This window comes from Squalius cephalus (assembly GCF_949319135.1).
Source record: "Squalius cephalus genome assembly, chromosome: 2".
Lineage (NCBI taxonomy): Eukaryota > Metazoa > Chordata > Actinopteri > Cypriniformes > Leuciscidae > Squalius > Squalius cephalus.
This window is the reverse complement of record NC_137123.1, coordinates 52,615,244-52,635,880: the sequence shown is the minus strand read 5'-3', so window position 1 is coordinate 52,635,880 and position 20,637 is coordinate 52,615,244. Positions and strand designations below refer to the sequence as shown.

General features: G+C 36.0%; 1 protein-coding gene across 1 annotated transcript in view; it reads right to left on the bottom strand.

The window, feature by feature from the left end:
- Nucleotides 1-20,637, bottom strand: part of sgcz (sarcoglycan zeta) — a 279,764-nt gene that overhangs the window by 95,960 nt on the left and 163,167 nt on the right. Inside the window, exon 2 of the mRNA XM_079898802.1 lies at nt 14,322-14,516. Within this exon, the coding sequence (XP_079754928.1) occupies nt 14,322-14,516 (195 nt within the window). The remainder of the gene's footprint in view (nt 1-14,321; nt 14,517-20,637) is intronic.

Genomic DNA, 20,637 nt, shown 5'->3' with positions numbered 1-20,637 from the left:
AGTGATCTTGAGGGGATATATGTTTCAAACATCTCTGCTATATAGAGAGGTCCTTGGCCATTTAGTGATTTAAAAACAAGAAAAAGGACTTTAAAATCAGTTCTATAAATCACTGGTAACCAGTGTAGAGATTTTAAAATTGGTGTGATATGATCTTTTCTTTTGGTTCTGGTCAATAGCCTTGCTGCTGCATTTTGAATCATTTGAAGAGGTTTTATTGTTTTTTTAGGGAGACCAGTGAAAAGACCATTACAATAGTCCACCCTACTGGTGATAAAAGCATGAATAAGCTTTTCTAAGTCTACCGGTAATATGAAGTTTTTAACCTTCGCAATGTTTTTTAAGTGATAAAAAGCCGATTTTGTGACTGCCTTCATATGGCTATTAAAAGCTTAGGTCGCTGTCAATAATGACCCCGAGGTTCTTCACGGTTTCTGCTACCTCAAAACCTTTCATTCCCAATAGTGTGGCAGTCTTTAGTCTCTGATCCTTTTTCCCAAAGATAATTACTTCAGTTTTGTCTGTGTTTAATTTAAGAAGATTTTTAGCCATCCAGTCATGAACTTGATTAAGGCAATGATAAAGGGATTCAAGGGGAGCAAACTCATTGGGAGACAAGGATAGGTATAAGCATGTACAAATTAAACAAAAGAGGGCCAAGGATTGAACCCTGAGGGACACCACATGTTAGGGACATAGGAGCTGAAGCATGATGACCAATGGACACATAAAAACTCCTGTACTCTAAATAGGACTTTAGCCAGCAGATGACTGAGCCAGAAAGACCCACACAGCATTCAATTTAGTCATTTCAACAAATTTTAGTTTCATCTGATGTGTTCTAAAGCCTTATACAATCAAGGCATTGGGACAAATCAGATTAAACCGCCTGCTGTACATCAGTTATTTCAATCTTTCAAAAGGTAAGAAAAAATAAGTTTACTTGTACTTTAAAAATACGTACAGGTATGTGCAATTAACCATGGACACTTTTTTACTTTTATTGAAGTGATTTGTGTTAGATACTTTGACTTTTAATTGAATACAATTTATGACACACATCCACACTTTTAGCAGAAAGTAAAGCAAAAATGACAGTAAAGACTTATATTGTTACAAAAAAATGTATATTTACCAAAGAATACAGGAAACAAGTGTTTCACCTTTTCTACAAAAATATCCTTATTATTAAATGTGATAATAATAAGAAATGTTGCTTGAGGAATGATTTCTGAAGGATCACTTATAAATTACACTTTAAAATGCATTAAAATAGAAAACAGTTACTTTAAATTGTAATAATATTTCACAATATTACTATTTTTACCGTATAATAAATTCAGCCTTAGTTAGCATAAGAGACTCTCTTTCAAAAATATAAAAAAAAAAACGTATCTTCCCCATTAACCTTTGAACAGTAGTGTATACTGCGGTATACAGAACAATTCTTGAGCATGACGTATGTAATTTCAGAACTTCAGAAGTGAAAGCAGGGTTTTCCGACAAGCAAGTGAAGGCATCAGCATACAGTAAGTGTTCTAGCGACTCCTACAACACAGTACATCAAACTATGTTTCAAACAAGCCAAGAAATGTCCCCTTTAAAAACACAAACTAAAAAGTTTGACAAAGAAGTCAGCGCATATACTAAACCTATGACTGTCTTTCAATTCACTCAACCATTTTTTAAAGCAGCACGCATACACAAGCCTTCTGCTGACCCTCTGAACTCTTCGGGGAGCATTAAGCCTGATGGGTAGGTGATATACTGCAAGAGTGAGGTAAGAATTCAGGTGTGCCTCCACTAAAAGTGCTGATTGGTGTTTCTTAAAACAATACTGAAACAGCTAGGCCTGCCATTATTCACTTTTTAGTGGATTAGCTGTCAAAAGAGGCAGCAAAACAACACCCTGCTCTGAATATCTCCCACTCTCCAGACCTCTTCTCACTACAGATACGAATCAGTGCAGTCAGCAGTCTTTCGTTTTCTCACTCCATCCATCTTTCTTCGCCAACACACACACTCAAATACAGCATTCAAGTGGATCTGCGCCATACGTGTCAGAAATATTGGACTAAACTGGGAAGGCAACATTAGATGCACAAAGCACGCACACACAATTATTTATACAAAGAGCATGTCTCGCTGTGACAGATCAGTGATAATGAGAGCCATATTGTCTCAGCATCTGTCCCGGGTTTTGTCATACCTCACGTCTGAATCAACATACTGTCACCACCACTGGCCAGGAAACAAACACGACGCCGACGTCTGGAGGAAGTTTAATCTATCAGCAACTAGTGATAAGAAAGCACACACAAACGAGTGGTTCATGCTGGATGAACCACTCTAAACGTTCCCCATCCAAGTCCATTTTCACACAATCAGCTTTTAAATATGGTGATTTTGCATTTGCATAATTACAAATGTACAGTTTCATAACAGTGTTGTATAACCAACCAGAATCGTGTGAATTTGTTTCTGCAACTTTCAAGCTATTATAGCGACAATTCCCCTGGAGCAACATGGTTTTAAATTCAACAAATTCTAATCATAATTGACCCCATTTATTTTCTTAATACACATTCTGGTCTTATTCTGCACTGTTCATCTGTGCACTATTCCAAAGGAGAGAGGGAGAGGGCGGGGGTACGGATCTCAAAAGCCGTTCTGAATTAGCAGTTTGACTCAGACTCACTCAGCCACTGAATCATTCAGAGCTGTTACCGAGTTTACAATTGACTTTCCCTCCAGGCCGCGAGGCATTTTTCAGTTGTGTCCTGTTAGAAATGAACAGTTACTGTGATGTACAGTATTTAGGCTCATGAGGTTTAATTGGTCTATTTAGTAACTTGTTGTTCATGTGACATCATATATGAAAATGAATGCATATTCATGACAGTACTGTAATTAATAAATAAATAAATAAATACATATATTCAACATATGCCTTCAGGTGAGGTTTGTTGGAGGTTTTCTTTTAGCTATATTCTATATTCTTTATTCTATTTGAGCCCCCAGCATGACTTTTTAAGGTGACCATTATTTTAGAATTTATCACCTCATTATTTCCATGGTGTTGCATCATGGTTGTCACGTGACACACCACAGCCACAGATGTATCGCTTTTAGAGAATCGGACCTGTCAGATTTACATCAATAAAAATTAATCAGTTTCACCCAAAATGCATAAAAGTAAGTGGCCAGTGGACTGGGAGACGAATAGAGTAAACTTCATTGTTACCTATACAATGTGTATCTGATATTAACACCCGTCTTCAAATTTTAATTTAAAGGATTGTTATTGCTGTTTCCATAGACATCAGTGTGTATTTAACAAAAAAAATATTGTTTTCGGGTTCACTTTATTTTGATGGTCCCTTTAACACATTCTGTTGACTGTAAGTAAAGTTGCACCTACATGTCTGCTCACTCTCATTACAGTGTTAGTAGAGTATTAGTAAACTGTTAGGGTTTGGGTTATAATAAGTTGACATGTAGTTGCAAAGTTGAATGTATGTTGGAGGAGCATCACAATAAAGTGTTAGCAGATATTAAGCAGACAGTCTACTAATACTCTAATGAGAGTTAGTTGACATGTAGTTGCAAACTTACTTAGTCAACAGAATGTTCAAAAGGGACCATCAAAATACGGTGTTATCAACAATTTGAATGGTAGAGTAACTAATAGCTTACTATACCTCTGAAAAAAAAAAAACATGCGTTGGTTGATATCACCAATCTCTCAGAAATGTCTCATTATGGCAATAAAATGGGTCAAACCTAATGGGGTTCAAACTAACAGTCTTTCAGTTGCCAGTCCTGAGGCTTAACCACCACACAACAGCACCCTATAGTCCGCATTTCTCCAGGATGCAAACAAAAGCCTTCATATTAATACTTCTATTTGATGAATACATAACTAGCAGCAACTGTGCATTTGAACTCAGAACCCTTCTCATTGTTCATCTCATTGCTTATCTCTTTCTTTTATTATAAATCTCTCTTTCTCTCTTTTTTTTCTGCCTGGGGCTTTGTGGTTTTTGAAATCGAAAGCTTTTCCACTTCTATTGTACTGAACAGCTCATGTGTAAAAAAACAAAACAAAAAGAACAAGACACTTAAGATAATAATAATTTTCACAGTAACGGCTTTCGTTTCATTTAAACAAAAAAGAAGAAAAATGAGTGTGCATGCACACACTGGCACACTGCTAACTCTGTCCTTTTACTGCTGTGACCCATGACATTGAAACTTAATAAACAATCAGGAAGCAATCATTCAAATGTGGAACCTTATTCATCAAATCTCTAATAAGCAGACCAAACAGGAAGCATGCATAAATGATTGCCTTGCCCTTTATATCAAAACCAGCTTGCTCCGTAATATTCCATTTAGAAATAATGAGGGAAAACTGCTATGAACAAAAGATATGCTCGGATGGATCTTCTCAGTTACTGATCGAAACTCATTTCAAGCTACTGTAAAATGTAATTGATGATCTTACTAATAAAATGTAGTGATTATAACTTATTTTGAATAAGTTTGTTGACCTTACTGAGTTTAAGTAACGACAACTTTTTAGCACGGAAAGTTATTCAACTTAATAGATTCAATTATCCTCTACTTAAAATAATGAGTATTGTGAAATTTTCAAATGGTCATGTGCAGTTCTACATGTAGGTGGAGTCAATTCACAATGGATTCTGAGGAGAGAAGCACATGAAAAGGTGAGTTGGCGCTTGTTTGTCAGTTTTTTTTTTTATTCCTGAATTGCCTAATATACATTAATCGATCGTGTAGCAATCAGATTAAATAACTTAGTGTTACATGGTGAAATTGGATGTGATGTTATTGAAATTGTTGAATTGTTCAAATTAGCAGTCTAGCATTTGCAAGTCACTGATATTTGGCTGCAATAAAGAAACATCTTTTTATGTTTTATGTTGTGTGTACAATTTAGATTGAGGAACCAATTTACAGATTACTCTACTGATTTGTATCAATGTTTTTATTGATGTTTAGATGAGTTGAACAGGGATGTTATATTTTATATTATTTAATTTTCTTTGAGATTTCTTTAGATTAAAATGTTTGAACACAACACAGTGATACATAGTAAAAAAAAAAATAATAATTCTGAGGAAGAAGTGACAACATGTAGACCACATTTCTGAATGGTTAGTTGGTGAATGTATGTAGCTTATGTGTAGTTATCTTCATCAACATAATACATCAACATAAATACGCTTACATAAACCCCGCCCCCGGGAACACGATTTATAGATTATCATGACAGAATATGCTAATCAGTGATTAGAAGATAGTTATCCACATCAGCTACATAAATTTAAAACATTAACAAAAAGATTTTAGAAATTTTCAGGACACAAGCTGTTGTAGTTCCGCCCCCTGTGCTGGAAGCAGCAGCTCATTTGCATTTAAAGGGACAGACACAAAAACGGTGCATTTTTGCTCACCCTTAAAAAGTGACAATTTTAACATGCTATATAAAAATATCTGTGGGGTATTTTGAGCTAAAACTTCACATACACAGCATTCACATTCACATACTCTCTGGGACATCAGAGACTTATTTTACATCTTGTGAAAAGAGCATTATACCACCCCTTTAAAAGAAAATATCTCCCTTTGCTTTGAACTTTGATCGTTGTAACTGCAGATGTTGTTTATGCTCAAACAGCAACATTACACACTAACTAAAGTTAGAAAAGTGAAATAATATTCAACCACCCCTTTAAAGAAAACCAGAGAGGTTTCTGACCCTCCATTAAAAGTCCAGGTAACCAAAACTTAAAAGATCTAAGAAGGTCATTAATATGCTAAAATTTTATAAACATTTTGGATCTTTTAAGTTTTGTTTACCTGGACTTTCAATGGAGGGACAGGAATCTCTTAGATTTCATTAACAATTTTTTTCAAAGTCTAACCAAAGTCTTACGGGTTTGGAATGTCATGAGGGAGAGTACATGATTAAATAATTGACATTTGTGGGTGAACTAACCCTTAAAGCTTTTTGTTGCGCTAAAGTCAACATTATTTTTAATTAAAGTGTTAAAATAATTGTCACCCGTCATCCTTAGGGGAAATTATTATTATTATTATCATTATTATTATTATTCAAAGAGCACCATTTTGCTTATTTCGGTTAAATATAAATATATATATATTTTTAAGTGTCAAAATCAAGCAAACGTTGATTTTTACAGGGTAAGCTATTCAGTTTCTTGTCAAAAGATTGTCAGTATTCTTTGTTTATTCATCAGTCATGATTTGTTGTAATGCATATTGTTGCATTAATGAAAAATGTTTCGAATGTTAGGGGTGCCAGAATGGCATTGTTTGGGACATTGTAATGCCTGAAGAAAATTGATGAGTAAACAAGCTATGAGACACGATGTCCCAGCCTTTTATGCTCAAGCACACATTCAACACACACAGTTTGATGCAGAAAGAAGATCAGTGAATTCCCTTCTATCTGCTTATGATGCACCAACTTTCAAAACAGCCTTTCAACCTCATACACACAGAGCGAGAGATCAGATGCATTCCAAAAAGATAAACAGAATAAGGAAAGAATGATGGAGAGAAACAAAGAGAGAGAGAGAGAGTGCTGTGAGAAAACCTTTGTGCACTTCCTCTGAAAGAGGGCAAATACATTACTTGGCTTCACTCAAAGTTCAAAGATGTAAAGTTCTTTTGCCTACTTTCTTTCTCTTTCACTCTACACAAACTCTCTTGTCGCTTACCTCAAAGACCAAACTCACAAAACAGGGGTCTCCTCAACCGCCACCAATGTGCATGAGGATGTGACGGCAGCCACAATGTACAGCCTTGAAAAAAGTGCAGTTTACCAGCGTATGTATTGGTTCAAGGTTCAAGGTTGTAACTACTTCATTTCAGGTGCAGCCAAATTACAACAACAGTAGTTATATATCAATATATTTTAATTGTTAAATCAAAATTATTGGTAGGGACAATTCAGTTGTCGCTGGTTATTGGTATAGGGACATATCCCTAGCGTCGCGACTAAATTCTATACCCTTGACCCGGCCCCCTAAATGGCAAAACAAAACAAAACAAAGCAAAATAAATAAAACAAACTGTGGTTGATCACACTGTCTGTTAATCAGGCGGTCGTATTCCTATATAAGTGGGCCGTTTAGAATGAGCTCCAATGAGGACTAGACTCATGATGATTTTTCTTTCCCAACAAGTAGCTGTTTACATAAGTGAATAAGTTTGTTTGCTTGGTTTATATAAATAAATGATTCTCTGATCAAATAAATAATTCATTTACTAAATATGTAATCCACTTTTCAGTCACTGCATCTTTTCTAAGCTACATATTTAGTTAAATACTGATTTTCATCACTATGTTTTCAAGTTATTTAAAATTATGTTTTGGCAGGTTCTATAAATTATGTTAAATTAAGGGTCTCTAATTTAGAAAATGTTTTTTTTTTTTTTTTTGTGCAAGATAAATACAGCTCTGATTACATAATGAAATAGAATCATCGGTTCAAAAATAACTTTCCTCTGAAAATACCTTCAAACCCTAATAAATGTTTATTTGTCACTTTTAGTGTAGCAGCCAGGGTTTAAAATTAACACCCACCAACCCACCAAATGCAGGTAAAAATCAACTGTGGCGGGTAACGCTGTCAAATCACTAGCAAATCTGGCGGGTTACTTATTATGTTTACTCACTTTGCTTGGGAAGTTCATGTAAGCCAAATCTGCTATCCGCAAATACTCAACTCATGAGTCATTATGATATAAATAGTGCGCATTGCACATAATATGCGCATATCTGGCTTACTTGAACATGCAAAAAAAATAACGGCATTTGCATCCTACATTTTTTTGATGTTCTTTGTACTGTTTTGATCTGTCCAACTAAAACACATTTTTGGTGAAAAGGATGAGGATGGAAGGAAGGGAGGCGATGGCTAGATGACATGATTTTGTTTGAATAAGAAATGAATGTATGAAATCCAAATGTTATAATATATATATATATACACATATATAAGCTGTGATGTAGTTAATCTGGTTAATTTCTTTTTTTCTTTTGTCTATAGAAGTTCTGAATGGCCAAACTGGCCGGTGAGTGAAAAAGTGCAGCTAACCCTTAACCCTGCAGCTAACTGTTTTTAAGAGTAGTTTGACTGCAATTTAAAGGGGTCAGTTCTCTGTCCTTCCAAACCTCTATGACATTTTTTTCTTCTTCTGTACAATTTAAAATATATTTTGAAGAACAGTTTAAACTGTCCAAACAAAGAAAAGAAAAAAAAATAACATAATGTGTGTGCCTATTTCCTTTGTTCACAACAGATACCCACACACACAGACAGAATTATGACTTGTGTGACATTTATCACTGTGAGGGATTTGACTAATATCAGTGGAATATTCAGCTTCATGGGTTAACGGGAAGGAAATTCATCTGCACAATTGGATTTAGTAACAGCAGAATCCGCCAACCCTAGAGACTTGCTAACGGCTCCTGTGAAATTACCCATCTGCCTTTTTCCCTTCCCCCAAGCCTGATGTTCACTCACTCACTCACTCACTCACTCTCTCTCCTTCTCCGCCTCCGTCTCCCCCCTTGCTGTTTTGGGCCAACTTAGTGGAGATTTGATTGTTGGGGGCCATTTATGAAAACAGTAGGGGTGGATTGACTTGACTTGACCAAGCTGATTTGCATACATATATATCCAGTCCAAGCAGTGGCCCTTCAGGGTATTGTGGGATATTACAGCTGGAATAGCTGGTGACCAGGCAGGTAAATTGAGTTGGAAAATACACATTTTGCAGAAATTGGTGAAAATGGATAGAAATGTAACGTATGATTGGTTTATCAAGCTCTCGTTTCTGGAGCAACGAATAGTGAGTTATTATGTCTAAGTGTTCACCCCTCATATGCGGTCATTCCATATGATTTTTGGTATTGGTGGTTTTGGTATAGCTGGAGATTTGCACAGGGTAAGTTAGTAATCACAGGAGGGAACGTACTGTACAGTTTGCTACATCTAATAAAACTGTCACTGTACTGCAAAATACATTATGCAAGGACTCTGATGACACTATAAAGATATCTATCTGACAGTTGTAGTGTAAGATAGTGTACACTTAAAAGCCCTTGTGAGTTCTTTAACAAGTTCTCATGTTTAAATAATGTGGAATGAAGATGTTTATTTTTATTTTTTATTATTGTTGTATTAAAACAGTGAATACATGGCAGGAAAACGAGGATAGTGAAAGGTAATGGAATGGGAACACAAGACGGGTCAGATGCAAACCTGTATCTCCCACATGAGCATGTTTTTAATGTGTATAATAGGCCACATCTCTGTTAAGAGATTACAAATTTAAATGGTATGCCTCTTGTTCTGTATGGAAGACTCTAGTTTCAGGAAACCACCAAGACATTAAATGTTAATAAGAACTAACTTGAGAAAAACCAAAGCGACATCCAGTACACCCATTAAAATAACATTCCCCCAGGAAAGTTGATGTCTAAGTGCCTTGTTGAAAGATGCCACAGTGATGGATCATTCCTTGCGAAGGATGAACTTGCAACATTTTTCTTACCATCCCTGATGTTTAACCACTGAGCTAAACCATCCAGAGAAGCCAGAAAAAAATGTTGTTATGGTTACAAAAAGTTATTTTTACTTGCAACTTTGCCACACAGTGAGTTTGTCACATAATTTCAGAGTTTTGTTTTTGAAATGATTGTTTTGAAGATTTTCGAGGAGTATACAGTACATTGGAACCGTGTCCCTTTTCTATAGTTGGGTCAATAACATGATACTCATTTTGTCTTGTCATATTGTTGTGATGAGCATGTTTTTAATTTCAGAATTAAAATTAATTTCTGTGGGTGGATGGATAAATGGATGAATGGATGGAATGAATGATAAAAAAACTGACTAGTTTGGCATTGTCTTTTGTAATTTCTCTCTATACAGTGCTATGCATAAGTTTAGACACCCATGCTAAAGTTGACTAAAAAGAGGAATAAAAAATCATCTTTTGGAAATTGAACTTAATGCCTTAATTTAAAAAATTAGGAAAAATCCAACCTTTAAGGACACCAATTTTCTTTGTGAATGAATAATGTATCGTAAATAAATAAATGTTCTTCCTTAAAATACAGGGTGCATAAGTTTGGACACCCCTATGTTAAATTCCCATAGAGGCAGGCAGATTTTTATTTTTAAAGGCCAGTTACTTCATGGATCCAGGATACTATGCATCCTGATAAAGTTCCCTTGGCCTCTGGAATTAAAATAGCCCCACATCATCACATAGCCTTCACCATACCTAGAGATTGGCATGGAGTACTTTCCATAAGATCATCTCTCAATGCAAATCAAACTAGCTATTAGGCTAACTGAAATAAAACCATGCCAATCTCTAGGTATGGTGAAGGCTATGTGATGATGTGGGGCTATTTTAATTCCAAAGGCCAAGGGAACTTTATCTTGAAACTGCCCTTATGCTGATGTGGTACCGGCCCACAGTGAATTCTCTCAATTCTCCCTATGACCCCATGATTTAGTGGGATTAATATTTGAATATCAAATTCCTGAAGTTTGACCAATATAAAATAATATAAATACATAAAACAGGAAATTATGTTGTGGGACCCCTGCAGATTCGTATTACTGTATGGAAAGGTCAAAAATTATTTTAAAATATTATAATTTGACCTCTTCCATCTCTTTCCAAAAGTTTGTGAAAATTCCTGTAGTGACATTTCACACACACACATGCACATGCGCACGCACACGCACACACACACATCATTTTAAGTATTCAATTTAATTATAATTCATGATACTTTTTTTGTTTTTTTTACTTTACTTACCTTTTTTAATAATGTACTCAAGGTGTTACCTTTTATTTAAGAATCACTAAATATAAACCTTCCTTAAAAACAAATGTCTAAATGTTCTTCATATAATGAAACTAATATGAATAAAACGAGTGCATTTCCAAGAACTTGGAAAATGGGTTATAAACTAGATTTTAAACTAGATTTATTATTATTATTATGGACACTCCTATACTGTATGTCACTGAGCCAGCTTTGCATTTCTAGAGGTCTAATGTAGTCATGATAACAAGGATTAATGGAAGAATATATGTGTATATGTGAATAAATGCCTATATTTGGTCATTCGGTCCAACTCTGGTGGCTCATGTAGTGCTATCTGCCATTGTAGTTGGGGAAAGGCCCACCTGAGAGGCACTTTACAGGTCAAACAACTCGATGTTTGCCAAGATAAAGTCCAAAGTTATAAGTCTGTCCCTTTGGCAGTCACACGGCAAAGATATCAGCTGCACAGTAGGGTTGTGCCGATTGTGTATCAACAATAGTCAGAGATATAACTGATGGCTGATGCCTTTGACAATATGAAGATGATGATGGTGATGATAATTATTATAATTAGTATCATTATACAATTAATTTGCCCTTCTGTAATTTCATAGTGACATCACCGCATTGTGGCACAGACACGAGCGTATGAGGATTGAGGACTCCTAAATGAAAATGTTTTTAAAACATGCTACAAACCTACATCAAAATTTAATTGCAAGGCGATCTAGTCACAATTGAGTACTTGATATAAAAGAGACGTGTCATTCTTATGAAGCTGTTGTTTGAGCCAAAAGAACAAAAAAAGCATTGTTTGTTCATCTACATTTTGATTTTGATAAATGAGAATCACAACTAAGTCTCTTAAACTTAAAAAGAGCAACCTTTGAATGAGATTGCAGCCAGACAATAAATATATGTTATTCCCGCCACATTCTCAGGTTTAACTCAGATATTTCTCATGTCTCATTTATGTCTACTCTTATTTCTCCTAAGGAATTTTAGGAGAAACATCCAAAACTCTGTAAAAGCAACTGAGCAATAAATCTTTCCTCTGGGATGTGCCGTTAATTCGGTAATAGATTCCAAAAGCACGGTCAGTTTTTGCTTCCATTTTCTGAAGTGAATAATGGACTGTGATTCGAGACTCCTTCATCGGCATAACTCTCATGTAAAGTTTGCAAATTTCCTGTGTGATATCGACACAAGCTTACCTTCTGGGTGAAATATTCCTATGCGACGTGACATCTTTCTTTATCACCAACTCCATCTTTGCTCGTAAAATGATAGAAAACGATTTTAATTTCCCACGATATTAAAACTAAGAAAATAATTCAATAAATGAGTAAATAAACAAGTAATTAAATAACTTAAGTATCAATTAAGTAAACTATTGCTAAGACTATGACTAAGGAGCATATCACCCAACACTACTACACAACAGGACCTGCGACCACACATGAGTACATGCACTAAAAAGAGAGATATGTTATAATAGCAGCGACTCGAACACATACTAACTCTACAAAGAGGTATTTTAGTTGTATTGTACTTCCCAGTTCTTACACAGTCACTCCCTAAATCTCTCTCTCACACACACACACTCGTACAAGCCCACAAAATCCTCTCATTCTTCTTGCTGTCTCGGCAGACAAACCACAGAGTGTTCATTTTTGAGTAGGTTCACAACTCCGCTGATCCAGGCAGCCATGGTTTGTAATTCTGTATAGACAGCATGTGTGGCAGATGCTGTTAAACAAGGACAAATCAGCTGGGTAAATAAAGTGCTGTGACCTCATGCTTGCTAGCTAGTACACCTGACCATCTGAGTAAGGCCATTCACACAAATAGAAAGAAGAGAATTTGAGCCAATGAGTGAATACAACAAATGTGACCAGTGCTGGCAAAATGAGTCGGAATGCGCTCGAGCAACAGGCAAAACAAGTGAAAAATGTCAATTTGGTCGAGATAAATTTGAGGTTTTCACAAAGATTAGTCCATCAAGCCCTCATCTAGCGATCCCAGTGCTCCAAATAGTAATTAAACATCTAAAATCAATGCTCCAAATAGTAATTTAACATCTAAAATGATCTTTATTTGTACATTTTCTGAGAGGTGTACCAAATCTTTCCTTTGTTTTTAATAATCCATGAAAAAGTGCCGTTTTTCTCTGTTTGCTTCTTGACGAGTGGTCCCTCAGCACAAGTTTGGTATCATTGTAAAGCCCAGCATTCAACATTTGTGAATATTTATCATGAATTCTTGATGGCATGAGTCTAAACCAATGAATTTCGAACTGATGTTGATGTTAACAAAACGATCTTACTAGCGCTAACTGACACGTCCGAAGCGTGCGCCAATCAGACAGCGCGCAATCCCGATATACATATACGCATATACCGAATTACAGTATTTAAAAATATCTTTATTAGCGAGTATTCACACAAAAAATGATCAGTTATGTCTTAAATTAACCTTTGGCTAACTGTTAGGGAAAAACTGATGTGTAACATTATATTAGATCCGTACATTACAGTAGGTCTTAATCAAGGCTGTCTGTCTCATTAATGTCAATCGAACAATTATGTTATCATTGGAAAAAAGTTTTTCTGTATGCATTTTGACTTTGTGTGTGCCAAATTTGATGTGCTAGGTAATTTTGTTTTGGAACCTTCAGAAGACTTTAACTCCATTTATCTCAAAATTTACTTGGCTGACTCTATCGACTTCAAACAGGTGTAGCCCAGTCATTTTTTGTCTGAATCCAACAAATCATACATCATTTTGAAGGTAATATAGAATGTGAATATATATATATATGTATTATAAATATAAAAATAACAATAACTCATTTTTGAAAATGTGCTCATTGTGACTCATTTTGCCTGCATGGGTCACAAATGTACAAGTTGCTGAGAATCAGAGACAACTTGATTTTTACATTTTCTCAAGAATAAAATTAGAAGACTGTAAAAAATTGCTCCTTGTTAGTCAATGCATTCTCTAACGTTCATTAACTAACGTTCATACAACCAGTTCATTTAGATGTTACCCTATGAACCACAAAAAAAAAAAACTTTCTACAGCACCTACTGTATATGCGGTTGCTATAGGGTGTTAGGTATAAAATTGTCAAAACAGCCCACCCCAAAGTCTCAATGATATTCAGGTCCATAGATAAGGCTTACATCCTCCCTTCAATGCAGGACTATGGGACTAATAGCAAGCAGCCCAATTTGTGGTATAATTAATTTCTGTAACGCAGGATGAGTTATGCACCAATGTTTAATACTTACTGTAGGGGTTGTTCATATTAAAAGCAATAGTAATAGTGTTGCTTGCATCAGTGTTAAAAGAAAAAAAACATAATGAGAAAGAGGATCACAATAAAAGACAGAGAAGTGCTCACCACGGTGAAGTTCATAACTTTTAAGATCCAGATGGTCAAGGCTAGGTTGACGATCATGGTGACGAGGAGGAGGAGGATGAAGAAATAGAGACAGCGCTTTCGCCAGCCATAAATCCCCACAGGGTACACAGTAGCACATCCCGGCCTTTGGAGAGGGTTTGGCTGAGATGCCAAGATGTACTGCTCCTGAGTCATCTAGTGAGAAAGAAAAGAAAGAGATTTGTTTCAGGTTTCTTAAATATCTTAATATTCTTTAAAGCATTGTGGTGGCTCACAGGAAAAACAAATTAAATCAATTAAATTAAAAATAAAACAGCAACAACGTACAATGCGCATTAAACAAAAACTCTTTAGATGTTGAATAAATGTACTGTTTCATTGACCTTTTCTTTGATCCAATACTTTTCTGTGCTGTTTATCTTCTTTTTGTGTAAGAGAATCATGTCAATAATTTCCAATGCATTATTAATTAAGCACTGTTCAAATAATTGACAGTGAAAAACAATGGTTCTGGTATAGGAATGTAAAAAAGAAAGATACAAAAAAAGATGAAAGATTATTATTCAGAGAATCGGATCTGTCGGATTTACGTCACGTAAATTCATACATTTTCTGGAATTACATAAATGTTAGTGGCCGGTGAACTGGGAGAAGAATAGAGTAAACAATATGTATCTAATATGAATAAAACACAATGCCAAATTATAATTGAAAGGATTAATATTGCCGCTTCCATAGACATCAGTGACACAATAGAATTTTGTAGTACTTGTAGTAGCTGCAGACCTGTGAACTCCAAAAGTGGGCAGAACCTCCAAAAGGGGGCGGGGTCTCCACACGCAAAGATTTTCCACATTGGCTCTGGCTTCAGCCAATTGTCATTGACTTACATTTCAAAATAAAAGCTCAAATTAAACATAATTTCTATGTTTAATAGAAATTAAACAGGAGCCAGGAGCTCATGGCCAGTGGCGTTTGGACTGGAGTTTGAACCTCCAATCAACGATATGAGCAGGAATACCCCACAAGCTCTCCTGTAAGCTGTCCTATCGCAGCACGTGGGAAAGTTTTACCCTATCGCTTTGTTATAAGCCACGGGGGCATCCCAGGAATCGAGATTCGCAGGGTAGGAGAGGGGAGTGATGCTGGGTGCAACTAAAAAGGTCCCATTGTCCAGGTGATGTCCAGTTGGGGAGTTACGGACGTCTCGACAATCTCAAACGGCTGTGGGGTGGAGTTTGTATTGAACTGTATTGGGGGGTATACCCTTCTCCAACCAGGGCTGAAACACGACACCACACCACTGTCATTTGTAACAAAGTTGCCACGCGCTCTACTGACTACAATAGTAGCGCCATTGATCTATTGCGCTAGCGACGCATCTGTGGTCACGCTACAAGTTTGATGGGCTGAAACTTACATATCTGACAGATGAGATGGCACAAGATAAAGCTGTTTCTGATGTAACTTTTCAAACGTGAATAAAAACGTTAATTAACTGGAATATTGAGTGATTATAATTCAAAGTGATTTCCGTCGTTGTGTGAGATAATAAATATTTACCTGGTCTAGAAACATTCCAGTAAACACTGCTTATATGTATTAGAAGTGCAAAGAGGAGACATTTTAAAGCATCGGTGTGAAAACAAACCTGAAAGAGATTCAAGGATTCAGGGAGAAAAGTGAGAGACTCTTAGTGCATTCCATTGAATTATTAATGGAATATATCTCAAATTAAATTGGGACAAATGTGCAGTAGCCTATATGTTGTCCTTTTTTATTCTGTTATAGTGGAATTCAAAGAAAAAAAAATCAAGAGGAAAGGAATGCAGCGACTGAAAAGAGCTATTGCCACAGGTATTATTGATATACCACATCACAAAATACCAAGCATTATGTTATTCTCTTAAAGTCTGAACATAAGAAGATGAAGGAAATTGTATAGCTCATTCAGTCAAACTGGTGGATAATGATTATTTGTAGTGCAAACGTATGATTTAAAATGATTTGTTTTAGTCAGAAAAAGGTGGTATATCATAGATTTTACAGTCCATTTTCATTATTTAAAGGGGTAGATTAATGCCCTTTTCACAAGATGTAAAATAAGTCTTTGATGTCACTAGAGTGTGTATGTGAAGTTTTAGCTCAGAATATCACAGATATTTTTATATAGCATGTTCAAATTGTACATTTTTGAGGGTGAGCAAAAACGCACCATTTGTGTCTGTACCTTTAAATGCAAATGAGCTGCTGCTCCCAGCACAGGGGGCGGAGCTTCAACAGCTTGCACTCACACAGACATGCACTGAACATTTCAAAAACTTTTAGCCTTTTATGTTCAGACCAGATTCAGACAATGATGGAGAGACTCAAGAAGAAGTGACAACATGTAGAATGCAACAGGACATTTCTGAATGGTTAGTTGATGAATTTATGTAGCTTATAGTTATGTTCTAGTCATTGATTAGCATATTCTGTCTTGATAATCTATAAATCGTGTTCAGGGGGCGGGGTTTATGTAAATGTTAGGGTTTGTGATGTCACTAACCCAGGAGGAAGCTCGTGTAGTCCCTACCAGCCGTTTGTTAGTCCTTAAAAAGTGATTTCTTTAAAAGCAAATATTTCCCTTTGCTTTGAACTTTGAGCATTGCAACTTTACATGTTGTCTATGCTCAAATAGCAACATTGCACACTAACTAAAGTTATAATCAACCACCCCTTTAAAATGAAAAACCTTCAATATCAGGTCGACTAACCCAGTTTTTAACCCAGCATTTTTAGTGTGTAACTTTGCAACTATACAGTATGTCAACTATCAGTCATTAAAGTATTAGTAGACTGTCTGCTTAGTATCTGCTAACACTTTATTTTGATGTAACTTTGTAACCACGTCAACTAACCCAAACCCTAACATAACAGTTAACTAGCATCTAACTACTAATAATATAATTAGAGTTAGTTAGTTGACATAGTTGCAAAGTTACTTATAGTTAGTAAAATGTCTAAAGTGGATCATCGAAATAAAGTCTAACAGAATATTTAAGTAAAATAAAAGTCATAAATGAAGAAATGAAACAGCGACAGGGAGAAATGGCAATTTTATCATTATTAAATTATCATTTAGAATTTATAACAAAAATTCATAAAAAAAAATAATCAAAGCATCACAGTTTCAACACAAATATGAATCATATCTGTTTTCAACATTGATAATAGGAAATGTTATTTGAGCACCAGATCAGCATACCATGATTTCTAAAGGATCATGTGACAATGAAGACTGGAATAATGGATGCTGAAAAGTCAGCTTTGTCAAATTCAAATTCAAATCATGGCTCTACCATGATTACGATGCTACCTTAGAAAATGGCTGTCTAGTAGATGGTAGGAAACAAGGCATCTCAGAAAAAAGCTGTGGTATAGAGATACTGGAAGGGGGGCAAGAAAAAAGTGGACACACAATTGTAACTTCTTCCACAATCTCCATCTGTCAGTCACATCTTTCTTTTGCTTTTTAATTTACAGTCTCTCAGCATGCATCGGCTCAGCTAAAGACCTCAAGTACATCCTCTCAGAAACCTCCCCAACCTCTCAGTAACCTCAAAACTCCCTATAGCCAACTCTCCTGCTCCGTCTTCTCAATCTCCCCCCAAACACTCTTCAACAACTCTCAAATCTCCTCCACACCATTCACACATTAAAAAAAAAAAAAAAAAAAAAAAACATTTCCAATTACAGTAAAAAGGGTTTTGCAGCCCAATGTCCAAAAAGAAAAAAAAAAAATTCTCCCAATTCAACAAAGGACTTTTTATTGTATAGTTCTTTAGAAATCCGGTGCTATAGAGGTATGTTTTCCTATGTTAAAATACTTTTTCCTATCTCAGTTGTGCAGAGACAACTACTGTATGTGCAGACCATTCAAAGGTTGACTTCCAGAAGAATGTAAACACTGTTACTCTTTCAAAACATTGTTCTGTTTGTTCGAGCATGTCCAACTCTTTTGGCTCTACCAACGAGTGAAGTTTGGGGATGTTACAACCTGTTTGATTCAACAAATGGAAGACTTGAGAAGTTGCAATTTGGTAGCACTATTTCTGCTGAAAACAACAACAACAACAAAAAAAACACGCCTTTGCTGGACTTCCAGCCTGGCCTGATTGTTGGTCTTAAACTGGTCTAACTGGTTTCCCCACTTTGCTGGTACCAGCTGGTCTCCAAGTCTGACCTGCTACAGCATAAGTACTACTCAAAACCCCTAAAAAAAATAGCCAAAGTAACTTAAGCTGCAAAGAGACACTGAAGTAGCAGAGTATACTAATTGTGATTTTAATGATAAAAATGCTTTTCTGTTAAAAAAGCGCTGTAGGTTTGCTGCTCTTGTTTGTAGAGCTGTTAAATTTTGCCAAACAAATGTGATTATATAGAAATATGATTTTTCTTCATTTGGGTGGATAACTGCAGGTTGATCTACTGAAATCAGCTGGGTTATAAGCGTTTCTCATTAGCTGTGTGGGAAGATGGTTGCCGCATGTTACGTTCCCAAATGCAAGTTATAAGCGACCCATGCAGAGATGACTTCTTGGGGAGCAGCATTTACTGCAAGCTGAGAAACTACACACTTAAAAAAAAAGAAAAAAAAAAAGATTTTTTTCAAGATTTATGCATTTCAATTAATAGCAAAATTAAAAAATAATCCTTATTGTTCATTTTATGAATTAAGAATTTTTTTAAATGAGTAAAAAAAAAGAGCTTAATAAAACATTTTGTATACATTTTAAACTTTAAAAAAAAAATTGTGAAGGCCAAGTATGGTATCCCCTACTCTAAATTTGTCCTCTGCATTCAACCCATTTAACCCGTGTGCACACACATTAGGAGTCATGAGTGAACACACACCACACACTGATTCACACAGGAGAGATTGGGGTTTAGATACCTTGCTCAAGGGCAACTCAGTCATTTCCTGCCGGTATTGAGACTCAACCCGCAAACTTCCGGTTACCAGCCTGACTCTCTAACCACTAGGCCACAGCTGCCCCTTCACATATTTATGAATACAAATCACATAAACTAAATGGCCCATATCCTTGTTCCATTAAGATTTATACAAAATGTTTTAGTTTTTTTCTACTCATTTAAAATTCATAATATGAATAAAATGTAAGGACTATTTTTTTTTTTAGTATATGAGACACTGAGAACTGGATCATGAACTGCTTAATAGATCAAAATGCCGCGCTTACCTCCAAAACAGTGCATATATTTATTTAATAAAATCACAGTCTTTCTGATTTGATAACCTCACTAAGCCATATCGCAATTACCATTTTACTTTGATTAATCGTGCAGCCCTAGAGTATCCCTCAACCACATCTGAAGCTCCTCTTCAAGCTCTTCAGTTGTGATAAACATCTAAACCTGCCTGAGCAATAGCCCTCTCTCTTTCACATTGGCATACATGACCTTTGGTGCTCCAATTGTGGTGAAGAGGGACTATGTGCACATTTTCTACATATTTGTGGCGTGCAAATCGAAGAAAGTGGATTTTAGTCTGTGAGGAGGAGTGTAGTTAATACTCAGTTTCCACCAGTTTCAACACATGGGTGAAAGAGATCATTCTTTTTCTCTAGCCTCAAGTCCTTATCAGCTATAAATATCAAGGGCGATGGAGAGGGAAATATCGAATAGGTTTCACTTACATTTTTTTTTTTTACCTTCCAGTCTCCCACGCATTCTTCAGTGATACCATTTTAGCCCATTGTTGTTTCTCACTTTGTTTCTGCCATCCTCCTGTGGCGGTATCGTCTTTATATCTCTCACTCTCAGCGCCTTTCAAATGTCCACCCTTTTCTATCGCCTCGGTGTGGTTCCGTACCCACTTTACTCCGCCCCTGACCATCCCTCTCTATCTCTCCCTGTCTTGCTCACTCTTTCTCTCTTTGTCTCTCCGGTTCCAATGCATTTCTAAAATTGATCTGACAGAAGAGTGATCCATCAAATGCATGTGCAGCCGAGCTGCACCAGAACGGCACCCTGCCTACAGCCTAACACTATTAACACGCTCACCAACTACTCACTCGCTCAGATTACATCTGCTTGTTCCAGCAGAAAGAGAGAGAGAAAAAAAAAATAGAGAGAGAGGGGAGGTCAGACAGGCAAACAGAACGACATATAGATTTTAGTGCAGAACAGGTAAATAACAAAAGCAGAGACTAAAAGGCCACTAACCAACTGAACAAGCTCGGCCACCCCCGGCCTAAATCATATTATTTAATATTTGTTCAGTTTATTTTTCCATTCATTCATTCATTCATTC